The following is a 13,377-nucleotide window of genomic DNA, read 5'->3' on the forward strand; positions in this document are numbered from 1 at the left end:
ACCCTAAAACCTTGGTAGGGTGGCCTGTGAAACTAGATGAAGTGAAGCAAGAGCCTGCTAAAAATCCAAGTGAGGTATCTGAAGTTAGGAAATTATGAAAAAGAAGGACTTTCTGGAGAGGGAAAGAGGGGGGAAAAAAAAAAGGAAAGAAAAGAAAAAAATGAGAGAGACCTAGGATATAACTTGGGTCTAAGAGCAGCAGAGCCCTTCCAGCTCCTGATCCTGAGCAGAGAAATCCTCATTCCAAAGGGACTTTCACCTGCTTTAAGGGAAGATTATCCTTCATGGAGGCAGGGGCTAGCATAGGCTGATTTCTGGAAGGCCAGCTGGACCAAGGCCTTTGGGATCCTGTGACAGGCACAGTGTGCCCAGGGAAATATCCCATTGCGGGCCACATAACATCACAGGTGCACATTAGTAGGATGAAACTAAGAGAGGCAGGGAAGCAAAGCAGAAAACTCAAAGAAGAGCTGATAGATCCCAATAGAAGGAGCAGCTCAAATACAGCAGTGGCCTGCCCAGAGATAGGTTTAATGGTCTTCAGTTCTCCCAGGGAGAGGGCACAGAAATGATTTTGCCCCAGAGGCTGTGGGCCACGTGGGAGAGTGAGGTTGGGCTCTGTAAAATCCATAGAGGCCAACAGCTCTGTCATTCCCTGAGTTTAGCAAAGCTGATAACTTCTTAAAGCAGAAGAGAGGCCAGAAGTCAGACATCCTGAGCTCAGAAGCTGGGCTGAGTTGATACAAATCCTAATTCTCTTTTCAACCCAGGAATGACCCCAGCTCTGCTAAATCATACCACATTTGACATTGGCTTATTCTGGAAAGGATCTCTGTCATCTGCTCTAGCCCTCTGTCTTCAGATGGACAGTCCATTCCGAATGCATGTTTATCCTGTTTAAAGTTTTTAAAGGTTTATAGGAACAGGGATTCAATTACCTCTCTGAATTGCTCTTCTAGGATTCATAATTTTAATTTGCATATTCAAAAGTGTCATTCAGATCTAACATTTATTTCTCATGTTGGAATTACCGGATTTTTTTTCCTATTCAAAGTCCAGTTAAAATAGAAAGTTTTTAACATCTGCTTTCCAAAAGGTAGTGACTAAGTCATTTATTGTTTTTTTCTGTCTCGTGTCATAGAGACCCATCACCCTTAGTTCTCCTCAAAGCCTCTTCCCTATAGGCTGTAATTAGAAACTCCAAAGTACGTGCCTCTGATGTTCTCCAGAGCCCCTCCTGGCTGTACCCAGAATACCCCCTGGGTGGTGCCTGTAATCTTATCCTTTGTCTTGCTTCTAATAAGTCAGACAGCTGCGAATAGAGGGTTATTTAGGGTAACATGGAACGGCCAAGGAGAGTCTGGCCAGGACTGGTCTGGGACCAGTAATGTTAAGTAGGAGAGCCCAGAGAATTACTGGGACTCCCTAGAATAAGTTCCATATACATCCCAATCTGTGATTTCTAGGGAACTGAGAGTTTGAGATGCAGGTATAGGGGGCAAAGAGAGTCCTAAAACTTGGTTTCTAGGAAAACAACTGTCTAACTTAGAGGCAGGATGGATGACCTCTGGAAGGTTGAGGTAAGAGGGTAAAGAGAGGAGAGAAGAGAAAGAATCTTCTTTTCTTGTGGGATTTTTCTTCTGCCCAAGTGGATTTGGATATTTCCTACCTGCCATCTATTTACTTTACACTTAAAACCTTTTAAGTCACTTTTCTTAAATCTTTTCTCCCTACGCTTACTGAGCTTGGGAGTGGGAAGCAGTATTCCAACCTATGAATTCCAGAAAAATCTTTTTTCCTTATTTCTTAAGATCACAGATTCATACTCCAGAATTTCAGGTATCCCATAGAGAATCCCACAGACTTTGTGAAAGTCTAGAAAATAAAGGATAGTTTCATTTCTGTTCTGATCATACTGACTTTATTTATCCTTCCTAAGGCACTGATGGCTTTGTGTTGACTCCATTCTTTTCACACACACAGGCTTTCCCTAAAGCTTCTGAGAAACCTGCTCCCATCACAGATTTTTCCCTTTTGAATCCTTCAATTTGGGGGTGTGAACCTAGACTTCTAGACCTCATGTGACTTTGCTTCAGTGGTGGCGGAAGTGAGCTTTGACAGTGGTGCTCACCAGAGACCTTGTGTGGCAAGCTGAGTCTTTTAGCTCTTACTGAGATCAATTATTGGAAGCATTCAGCACTGTTCCAGCTTCTTGCAACTGTCCCCTTTGGCTTCCAAGACATCGCTAAGACCTGGTTTCCCTTTTGTCTTTCTTGTTGCTCCTCCTCAGTTTCCCTCATGGATCTCATGTTCCCTGCCTGTGCCTTCAGTATCAGTTTTGCTCCACATTCTATTCCTTGCCTTTCCCATTCAGGTTCTATCATTCTCTTGAGACAGCCCCTTCCAAGTCCTCATGGATGTCCCATAAGAACATCAAGCTCAAGCTCTCCCAATATGAATGTGTCATCTACACCCCCACCTGCCTGAATCGAAGCCTGCCTCTGCTCAATTACACCACAGTTTTACCCTTTGCCTGAGTCAGTCATGGGGCTTTTGCATTGTCCTCTCCAACACCCTGAAATCTTGTTTCCTAGATATCTCCTGTCCAGTGTCTTCTGTTTTGTCCCAAAGGCCAGTCTCCAGTCCAAGTCCTCATCATTTTTTGCCTAGGCTGCCAGATAGTCATCTTATCCCAGCCTCCTCTGCATTGCTGCCACGCTGATCTTTCCAAGATGCAGGGAGCATCGTGTCTGTCCACTCTCACAATTGTTCAAAGATTTTCCATCATTTGCAACTTTTTTTTTTCCAGGTCACAGACTCCTTTAAGAATCAAATGAAAGCTGTGGACCTTCTCTCAAAGGAAATTTCCATGCCCAGAAAGCTTTCCATACAGTTTCCTGGGGTTCTTGAATTCCCTGAAACCATCATCTATGGATCCCCAGTCGAACCCTGGCCTGCAGAATAGGAGGCACACTCCCTCACGTGGCATGCAGATGTCTGCCTGCCTGTATAGCTTCATCTCTCACAGCTTCCTGTCTTACATCTTATTTTTTATAGTACTGAATTACTTAAGGTGGTTTCTTGACCTTCACCTTCTTCATTTTTCACTGGCCAAAAAAAAAGATTTATAAGGAATTGTCCACTGGGTCTGAGGCCAAGTGCTGTCTTATCTGGTATAACCTGTCCTGACTTACTCCTGGCAGCTTGGATGCTCCTTCTCCTTGTTCCCACTGGCTTTGTACGTACGTACCTCCCTCATAGGGATCTGTGTTGTAACCATCTTATACTCTTTGCAAGTCTTGAGGACCATTACCAAGTCCTTTATCTTCATATCCCTAGACTCTATCATTCACTGCTGTTTCCCCAATGCCTGTAGTGTGTGGAGCACGGTAGGTGTTCAGTAAATATTTGCTCAATGAGTGCATGGACCTCCAGTTTAACTTGGCACATATAGCCACCCGATACCAACTTTGTCAGCCTGCAGACCCCTGCAAATATTCTGATCTTTTTTATTTTATTCCATTCCAGGTAGTTTTGGAATTTGTAGTAGTTCATGATCGATTTTGGTCTGCTGCTGCAGATTTTCTAATTACTGGTTTCTCTAGTACTCACTGGTATATGATAATTCTCTAGGCGGGATTCAGGACCATAAGAATAGATTGTAGATTGAAACAAACAAACAAACAAAAAACATGCTAGGGAAGCATCTGAGGGAAGTTGGTTAAAATGGTTCATAAGAAATTGATCTATCTTGGCTCCGAAGTTCCTTGAGCATCACTGTGAAGCCCCTCCTCACATTACAAGGTAGGATGGGTTACCGGGACCAAGACCTGGGAATGTCTTCTGTCTCTCACCAAGGAAGCTCTGCTTAGCACAGTTATCAGTAGTATTGGTTCTAATATGGAGGCCTTTACAGCTTGCTCCATGTCTTGTGTGCTATGCAGGGTAGTTCCTCCACCGTACTCTTGGGAGAGATGGTTCTTATTGCTGAGTAGCTCCTCAAAAGGAGTAATACTTCTATGGGAGAAAGGAGAAAGACTCTCCTCTCTGTTTTAGTCCTAATTGTTTCTCTCTGTGGAGAGACTGGCTCTGTGACCTTGACCTCTTTGAACTTCAGTTTCCAGATCTGTAAAATGGAGGCAACTTTAGGGTTGTGAATAGGATTAAACGAGATGACATTTGACGAGCAGTTAGCAGTGTCTCCCACTACAGTAAGCATTCAAGATTATAATTCCCAGATTGCCCTGTGAGGAAAGGTCTCAGGAAAGATGGGATTTGGCGGGGAGGGGGCTGACTGGGGGATATCTGGAGCTACATCAACACTAAACATGATAATTCAGTGTTAGTGGAGGAGAGTTTTCTAGATTCAGAGAAAAGCCTGAGAAATGGACTGAATTGTATCTTGTAGTCCAGGCTGCTTTTCTCAGGAGTAACCTCTCCCTGTTGTCTCTCCTCTCTCCTCACAGGTATGAATGCTGCTGTCAGGGCTGTGGTTCGAGTGGGTATCTTTACTGGTGCCCGTGTCTTCTTTGTCCATGAGGTTGGTTCTCTATTTTGTTCTCTGTTGTTCTTTCCCTATTTTCTGCTCCCCCTTCCCCACTTCCTATTTCCTCACCTCCCAGTTACACGCTGTCTGACCTATCTCAGCTCCCTGTCTTCATGAGTGTCCCCTGCCATTCCAGTTTCCAATAACGATGGTGGGATCTGGGGATCTACAGACTGGGTCCTCATGTTGCCCATCCAGTTAAAGGAAGAAGTAATCCTCTCTTCCCCTAACCTCCACCAAGATAAAGAGAGAAGCTGAAATGAGTATTTCACAGAAAATTTAGGTATGTCCAGAGCTAGAGCTTTTGGAAAGAAGAGTCTCATCAGATTTCTGTAGTTTGCAAACCTTCTGAGGTTCTGACTCCTCTTTCCTTCTCTCCCTTCCCTCTCATTCTTTGTCCACTCTTCTTTCTGTAAATTTTATCTATCTTCTCCCAAATTTTATCTTTTCCAGTCCTATTTCTCTCTTGGCCTCCCTCCAACCCCTTCTCTTTCCCTTCTACTGTTAACAAAGCCATCTGTTATCTAGTTCCCTGGGAAGCAGATTGGAGGACATGGGATGAGCCATAAGCAAGAGGAATTAGGATGAAATACTAGGAAGGGCATCCTGACCTTTTGCGATTACAAGAAACTAGATGAGGGTCTTGAAAAGTTGATGTCTTCTTCCTTGCACAGTGTTAAATGTGACAGTGTCATGGGCATCCAGGACTCAGTAATGGGAGGAGGTGACTTGATTCTCAAAAAGCTTCTTCCCAGGGATTCTGTCTTAATCGTGGGGGTTTAGGGAGAACTGGCCTAGCAGGGGCTGAATGGCTGTAATGTGCCCCACAGGGTTACCAAGGCCTGGTGGATGGTGGAGATCACATCAGGGAAGCCACCTGGGAGAGCGTTTCGATGATGCTTCAGCTGGTATGTTCCAGAGGACTCCCATCCCGTATTTGTCCTGTCGTTGTTGCACCCCATTCTGGTTTGGCCTCATAGTTGCCCAAGTCTCCCCCCAACCCACAACAATGTGGCTCGACATGAAGGGTTCTATGACTAGAGAGGTGCCACGATTGCTCTTTACTCTTTGAGTTTGAAAACATCACCCTGTTTTCCTACGGTGGCAGGGGGGCAGGAATGCGGTCACAGGACAGTTTGCTCTTTAAAGAAAGGTCATAGGCAAGACTTGAGGAATTGGTAAGTAAGCAGGTCCTGCTCTGGCATCACGGGGAAGGTCTGGCCATGAAAATAACTTTACCAGAGGACTGGAGCCAGAGCCAGAAGTAGAGATGAAATCTGCCAGTCCTCATGTGATGGTGATAAGGTCACCTGAAACCAGAGTGTTTAAGGGAGGAAGAAACCAATATAGAGTTTCCAGAAACACCCTAAGATTATGCTGATTGCATCACAACCCCTTGAGCTACTTTCTCTAGGTCAGATACCTATTATCTGATTTACTGAAAGATCTACAAATTGCATTTGTATCCCCATTCTTTACCTCTCTCCTCTAAAAATCCGTGGGAGGAAATTTAATGTGCAGTGCTTTGTGAAGGTTCTTTATAGGCAATAGTGCCTGCTGTAAAGTGGTCTGAGAATGAGCCAGACTTCTCCATCAATACTCCCAAAGTCATGGATGCCAGTATATATGATTTGTGGAAACCCTAAGTATACTTACCTCTCTTGGGGTATCTCTAAACCCCTGACAATCCTCAGAGCCATTTTTCCTGTGAATACCTATGTCTTGTGTCTTCTTCCACTAGCACCATAGATCCTGAAGAGCAGAGAGGAAAGAATTGGCAGTGCCTGGTTACAATTAGAAATCAGTGAGTTCAAGAGGGAGAAAGTACTACCAGGCACATTGGGATGAACTCCTAAGAATAGTTTGGATGCAATCTGATGCAGTCAGGTCACTAGGGAGAATTTCCAAAGGCCGAAGCCAGTGCTATTTCATATGCTTCTAAGAACACGTGAAAGATGGAGATGATTCCAAAAGCCAACAGCATGTATGTGTTCCTTTGCTCCCCTTGAGGATAATCACTTTGATGACAATGCCTTCAATGAAATGGGTTGATCTGAGCAGTCTTCAACAAACAGGTGTAGCAGAATATAAGGAGTGACCCTGTGGTAGCTCAGCCAGTATCATTTCCCTCTCCTTTAGAAGGGACAAATGACCTGTAAGGATGTCAGGGTATGTCCTAGAAAGCCATGTGGTTATGACAGCCCATCACAGTGTTGGAATAGGGGAAATCTTAGCATGTTCAGCCAAAATTCAGCTTTCTCCTCCAGGGTGGGGGGGCTGACTCCTACCTCTTCCCCATAGGGTGGCACAGTCATTGGAAGTGCCCGGTGCAAGGATTTTCGGGAACGAGAGGGGCGACTTCGAGCTGCCCACAACCTAGTGAAACGTGGGATCACCAATCTGTGTGTCATCGGGGGTGATGGCAGCCTCACTGGGGCGGACACCTTCCGTTCTGAGTGGAGTGACTTGCTGAGTGACCTCCAGAAAGCGGGTGAGACGTGGTTGTCAGAAGTGTGCGCACCCCCACCCCAATGGAGGAGATCGTTACCCAGACGCGAATGGGGCGGGGGCGGGGTGGTCCTTGCTCTCCTCACTGTGCCACTGCCTGTGGTGCCCACTGGCTGCGGGTCCTGCTCTCTCCGCCCATCTGTTCTTTAGGCATGCCAGGCCCCTCACCTGGCGGCTCCTGGTTTCTTGTCTTTGTCAGGTAAGATCACAGCGGAGGAGGCTACGAAGTCCAGCTACCTGAATATCGTGGGCTTGGTGGGCTCAATTGACAATGACTTTTGCGGCACTGACATGACCATCGGCACCGACTCTGCCCTGCACCGGATCATAGAGATCGTGGATGCCATCACCACTACTGCTCAGAGGTGAGGGGGCCTGCAGAGAGGCAGCTGGAACTGGCTAAAGGGCTGGGGTCAGAGCAGAGGCATGCACTGGAGCTGCAGGCCATAACGACCAGTTTTCTGGTGCCGGGACACTCTTTAACAAAGAGTGATCTCTAGGGCCTGAGACTGCACTGCTGTCTGAATGCTGTAGGCTTGCGTCTTCTCACCATCTAGCCTACTGGCCACACTAGCTCTGGGGCTTTGACACCCAAAGGATGTCCCAGGATTAACGTCCAACCTGAGACAAATCCGGGGAGCCCCACACCTCAGCCACCCTTTTCAGCTGTGTCATAGCGATTGTGGGGGCTATCGCTGCCACTGCTCAGAGTAGGGGGTGCGGGGGAGGCAGTGTGCGAGATTGGGAGGACAGAAGGTCACACTTTGCCAAGGCAATCCCAGGGGATTCCAGACTGGTCAAGTCCTCACTTCTTCACTTCTGTTCCCTTTCCCTCCTTCCCTTCCTGGGCCCCCTGGGCCCCCAGAACAGAGCCACAGGACTGACCCCTTTCACTGCACGTTTCAGCTCCCCGTGGCTGATGTGTTTCTCCTAGGTCTTCCTGGCTCTCGGGGAGCCTGCTGGAAGATCTAGTGGCATCTCCCAGGGAGGTTACCCATCCTGGCTCTGGGGGCGGCTTGATCCTGGCCGTAGGGACAGTAGGATTGTGTCAGCCCTGCGTCTGTCTCTTGCAGCCACCAGAGGACGTTTGTGTTGGAAGTGATGGGCCGGCACTGTGGGTAAGATCATCTGGACTTGCTGCTTCTGTGGAGTCAGCACTAACCTTCTCTTCCCCGGAGGATCCAGGGAGGTCTCCCGGGGGAGCAGATCTGGAGGGGCCCACGCTCCTCTGGCTGGGGCCTCGTTTCCCTGCTTCCACCCCAAGTGTGTGCGTGTGTGTATGTGCACAGGCCCACTCCAGCATGAGAGGGCACCCAGTGCTCTGAGGTCTGAGGCCACTGTGGTAGGGTGGCATGACTAGAAGGTGCCCTTCAGGGACAGAATCTCACTGAGAAGCTGTCTCAGCGGTGCTTCCACCTCCAAGAATGAAACCACAGGTCCTCAGACCCTTCACCAACTATGGGGCCAGGCAACCTGCAGGGTTCTGGTGAGGCTCTTGGTGGAGTGGGACTCCCCACGTGATGCTTCTGCCTCTCCTCTCAGATACCTGGCCCTTGTCACCTCCCTCTCCTGTGGGGCTGACTGGGTTTTTATTCCTGAATGTCCGCCAGATGATGACTGGGAGGAACATCTTTGTCGCCGGCTTAGTGAGGTACTGGCACTTCTTTTTTTTTTTTTGCCCTTAAAAAAACTCTCGCCTGTCCCGCTGACAATGCCCTTCCCATCCATCAGTTTCACCCCATCGACCACTCTTCTTTTTGTTCTTGACCAGACAAGGACCCGGGGTTCTCGTCTCAACATCATCATTGTGGCTGAGGGTGCGATTGACAAGAATGGGAAACCAATCACCTCAGAAGAAATCAAGGAGGTTAGTATCCATGAAGCCAGAGAGGCCTTGGATGCCATCCCGCCCGCGCCCTTCCCTGGTGGTTTCTGAATCTCCCCTTAGTCCTTCTGCACATCTTTCCCCAAGTTTCCTGCCCCCTAGTTTCCAAGGGATCATTACAAGAGGTTAAATCATCTGTGGTTTATCTTAGTCTCTGCTTGTTTTTGGTCTCTGACTCTGTGTCCTTCTGTCTTCAGCTGGTGGTAAAGCGTCTGGGATATGACACTCGGGTCACTGTCTTGGGGCATGTGCAGCGGGGTGGGACCCCATCAGCCTTCGACCGAATCCTGGTAAGTCATGGTTCTGTGGCCCTCACATCTTTGGACCCACAACTTGCACGACTGCACTTCACCACGACAGGGGCTTACTGCCACCCACCACCAGCCTCTGGACTGCGGTGGCCCTTGACCCATTCCCATACATTTAAGAATTCCCTTCTGTTTTAAAAACTGATGGGAACCTCTATGCTCCCTGAACGGTGAGGTCTCATATCTCCGCTTCGAGCATTAATAACATTATTTTTTTTTAATTTTTTTTTTTAATTTTTATTTACTTATGATAGTCAGAGAGAGAAAGAGAGGCAGAGACATAGGCAGAGGGAGAAGCAGACTCCATGTACCGGGAGCCTGATGTGAGATTCGATCCCGGGTCTCCAGGATCGTGCCCTGGGCCAAAGGCAGGCGCCAAATCGCTGCACCACCCAGGGATCCCCGCTTTGAGCATTAATAACATTATTAAGATCTAACTCAGACACTCAGATTGAACCCTCTTATCTGACCTGCATTGGGAGAGGCCATATTCTTTCTTGCTTTATCAATAAGAAGGGAATATTATCAAGCCTCAGTAATCTCCTTGATTGCTACATTGGATGCGTTTCTCTGGAACCAAATAGAATTCTAACGGCAAGAGGATGAAGAATTATCAAGCTATAGATGAAATCTGAGTAGGGAGGCAAAGCCCAGCAAGCTCTTGGCTGTGGTCCTTAAATGTGCAGCTCCACCCTGTGATTTGGAAGGGCCTTGAGTGCCCTGGCTCTCCAGGCCGAGTCCAGATAGGGATCCCTGAACAGACTTGTCTTTGGTCCCTGGGCTCCCACAGGGCAGCAGGATGGGTGTGGAAGCAGTGATGGCGCTCTTGGAGGGGACCCCGGACACCCCGGCCTGCGTGGTGAGCCTCTCTGGTAACCAGGCTGTGCGCCTGCCCCTCATGGAGTGTGTACAGGTGGTAAGTACTGACCTCGGCTCCCCTTCCTAACAGCCCCGAGCCTGTCTTTGAACTGGAGCTTAAAGGGAAAGAGACCAAGTTCCAAGGCCACTAGAACAGGAGCAGATGGAAAGGCAGCATGGTGTAGTTAGAGTGAGGTGGGAAGAGCAGAATAGGCTTTGCAAAGAAGCCGCCACCTCGCTGAGCCTCAGCGTCCCTGTCTGTAAGTATTCCACAGGAGAGATGCTGACCCTACCAAGTAATGAGACCCAATATCGTGTAAAATCCAACCTCGCATCCAAGATTTTGCAATGTCTTTGCTGGAAGAGAAATGCAGTCTCTCTCTCCAAACATGAGTAGAAGCAGGGATGTTATTAAGGTCTGGCTGGCTGGCTTATATGTTTCTGTGATTTATTTATTTATTTTTAAAAGAGATTTTATTTATTTATTCATGAGAGACACAGAGAGAGAGGCAGAGACACAGGCAGAGGGAGAAGCAGGCTCCATCCAGGGAGCCCGATGTGGGACTCGATCCCGGATCTCCAGGATCACACCCTGGGCTGAAGGCAGGCACTTAACCGCTGAGCCACCCAGGCTCCCCTGTTTCTGTGATTTCTACTTGGACATGCTTCTCTGAAGCAACGTGAGGTTTCTAGCACTCATCCTGAGGGCTGTTACAAGGAGTGGAGGGGATGTTTGGGATGGGTGTGATGCAGTACCTGGAAAATGCTGAGTGCTCAGGGAGTGGTGGCTCTGGTGATGAAGGAATCAATCCTCGGATGCCACAGAGCAGACCGTGTGGCTGGGAGCTAAGGGGTCTGGCTGGCTGATCCTCCGGGCTGGCTCCCCGCTCCTGGCCTGCTTCTCTCCGAGGCTCACGAGTGTCAGCAACCTACAGCACAGACACGCTCCAGCCTTGCTTGGGACTGCGTATCCAAAAGCCCAAGAGCTAACGCACCAGAAATCAGTAGCTGGGAAACACATGGCAGGGATCAGCCTTTCTTCCTAACCACGCCGTCTGGAGGGGGGGTCTTCTTCAGTCATTCAGTTTAGAGGCTGCTTTGAGGTTGGGGTCCTGGGTGTGGAATGGGGAAGAAAGCTGTTCTGCTGAGCACTCCTCTGCTCTGCCCAGGTTCTAGTAAGTAGAGCACTGAATCTGCTCCTTCCTTCTGCTGCTCATTACTCCACAAATTAAAGAAAACCAAAGATATCTCTTTCTGTGAAAGCTTGGAGCACATAGAAAAGGTGGGGTGCATGGTAGGCAGCATCTTTGCAGAAGCGCAGAGACAGGCAGGGTCTTACCACCAGGCAGAAATCCTGCTGTGTAAAGGGCCCTGCCTCCTAGTCGTGACTCTTGCCGTGTTCCTTCCTCAGACCAAGGATGTGACCAAGGCCATGAATGACAGGAAATTCGATGAAGCCATGAAGCTGAGAGGCCGGTGAGGGGACGACCAGAAGCTCAGTAGCTACAGAAAACAGATTACTGGAGTGAAGAAAAAAAAAAATTGGACATAGCTTCAGACCCAAAATAGGAGCTTCTGCTTCTTTCTCTTGTGATTGTCTCTGCAACAGTTTTTTCCCCCGGAGCATGGGCTGTGGGGTGACTGGGAGGCACGGACCACCCCAGGGATGCTCTCCCTGGGATTGGCCTTCTGTAATCTGGTGTTCGTGTGTGGGGGTTCCAGCTAGGTTTGCCCTTTCTCTAGGCGAGGGGCAGCGTCTCAGGCTGAGTGCAGCACCCGGGAGGAGAGCACTCTGGCCCGGGTTGATTAATTCGTGGCCCCTTATCAGCTCCTGTCCAGTGCCTGCCATGTCCCGGTTATATCCCTTGAGCTTTGCCCTATGGAACTTTCACACTCAGAGCAAAACTTCAGACCCCCTTGGCTGCTGGCCAAGAGGAGTGGCCTGAAGTCCCCTCCACCCCCCACCCCGTACTTTTTACAGGAGCTTCATGAACAACTGGGAGGTGTACAAGCTTCTGGCTCACATCAGACCTCCCGTCTCGAAGACATCGGTGAGCTCTCTGCCCTTGACTCCTTCTCTCGGCCTCCCTGTGTGGCCACTCCTGCAACCTCTAGCCATGCCAGCTTCCTTGCCCCCCTGTCATCTTCGGTACAGGGTCCCCGACCCTGTGAAGAACTCTGCTTGTAGCCACCCCAGATACCAGCCCCGTGCTCCCAGTGTGCCCTGGTTGTCTCTAACCCAAGACCCACAACCAAGTTAGGACTCCCAAGGTAGCATGCAAGGAAGGGAAAGAGGCTTATGTCGTATTTCCTCTGAGCAAGGCTGGGAATAATCACACCTGGGTGTATGGAAGCCGCTTCTTCCATGGAAGGCGTGGTTCTCAATATGTAATATATATCAGAATCATCTGGGCTGCTTATCAAACATGCAGGTTGCTGGATCCTTCCCTCAGAGAGGATTTAGATCTGGTGCAGGGCCCAGAAATATGCAGGTTCAATAGGCATGAAGATCAGGTGGTCCAAGGATCACGCTTTGGAGATACTGCCCAGGAAGGCCTCACCGTTACGGAATGAATGGTGCCTGGGGTCAGGGACAGCAGCTTTACTTACTGACTTGTGACAGAGTTTTGCCTCCATGGCACGAGGAGACGGACCGTGCCGGCGCTCCCAGGGACAGGGTGTGTTGTCCAGAGGCAGATATCCTCATCCTAGGACCTGAGGGACCCAGAGTTCAGGGACCTTACTGACCTGTCCCCTCCCATCTGCTGGCGTTTCTGTCCCATCTTTGCCCTGCTCCCTCTCGGCTTCCTCCTCCCCAGGCTACCATGCACACAGTGGCCGTGATGAACGTGGGTGCCCCAGCCGCAGGCATGAATGCTGCCGTCCGCTCCACCGTGAGAATTGGACTCATCCAGGGCAACCGGGTGCTGGTTGTGCATGATGGCTTCGAGGGCCTGGCCAAGGGTCAGGTATGGGGACCAGAGGGACGGAGGGCCAAGGAGTGGTCGTGGCTAGGGGAAGCAGAGCAGGGCGACTTATCCATTTTCTTCCTTTCTACACCCCCCCCCCCCCGCCCCTGCCCCTCACTGCCTTCCATTGTCTACGTTATTTTCCTCTCAGGGTTTGAGCAGAAGTAGCTACTTAATTTTAAGGCAGTATAAACAGGCAGGAGCCACATACGTGATTTAATTCTCTATCCCGAAGCTCAGTGCGGTGCCCGGCATAAGTAGGTGCTTATTTGTGAACGAGCCCATAAGGGTGGAAGGAGTTCA

General features: G+C 49.2%; 1 protein-coding gene across 7 annotated transcripts in view; it reads left to right on the forward strand.

Annotated features, from left to right (window-relative positions):
- The window catches only part of PFKM (phosphofructokinase, muscle), a 44,830-nt gene that overhangs the window by 26,126 nt on the left and 5,327 nt on the right, over nt 1–13,377 (forward strand). For all 7 annotated transcript variants that reach the window (XM_038577473.1, XM_038577468.1, XM_038577469.1 and 4 more), the window contains 12 exons: nt 4,467–4,540; nt 5,377–5,454; nt 6,848–7,037; nt 7,254–7,419; nt 8,128–8,172; nt 8,597–8,705; nt 8,826–8,921; nt 9,137–9,229; nt 10,038–10,163; nt 11,517–11,581; nt 12,087–12,156; nt 12,925–13,074. In XM_038577473.1, coding sequence (XP_038433401.1) covers nt 4,467–4,540; nt 5,377–5,454; nt 6,848–7,037; nt 7,254–7,419; nt 8,128–8,172; nt 8,597–8,705; nt 8,826–8,921; nt 9,137–9,229; nt 10,038–10,163; nt 11,517–11,581; nt 12,087–12,156; nt 12,925–13,074 — 1,262 coding nt within the window. The remainder of the gene's footprint in view (nt 1–4,466; nt 4,541–5,376; nt 5,455–6,847; nt 7,038–7,253; nt 7,420–8,127; nt 8,173–8,596; nt 8,706–8,825; nt 8,922–9,136; nt 9,230–10,037; nt 10,164–11,516; nt 11,582–12,086; nt 12,157–12,924; nt 13,075–13,377) is intronic.

Source organism: Canis lupus, chromosome 27 (assembly GCF_011100685.1).
Source record: "Canis lupus familiaris isolate Mischka breed German Shepherd chromosome 27, alternate assembly UU_Cfam_GSD_1.0, whole genome shotgun sequence".
In the NCBI taxonomy this organism is placed as follows: Eukaryota; Metazoa; Chordata; class Mammalia; order Carnivora; family Canidae; genus Canis; species Canis lupus.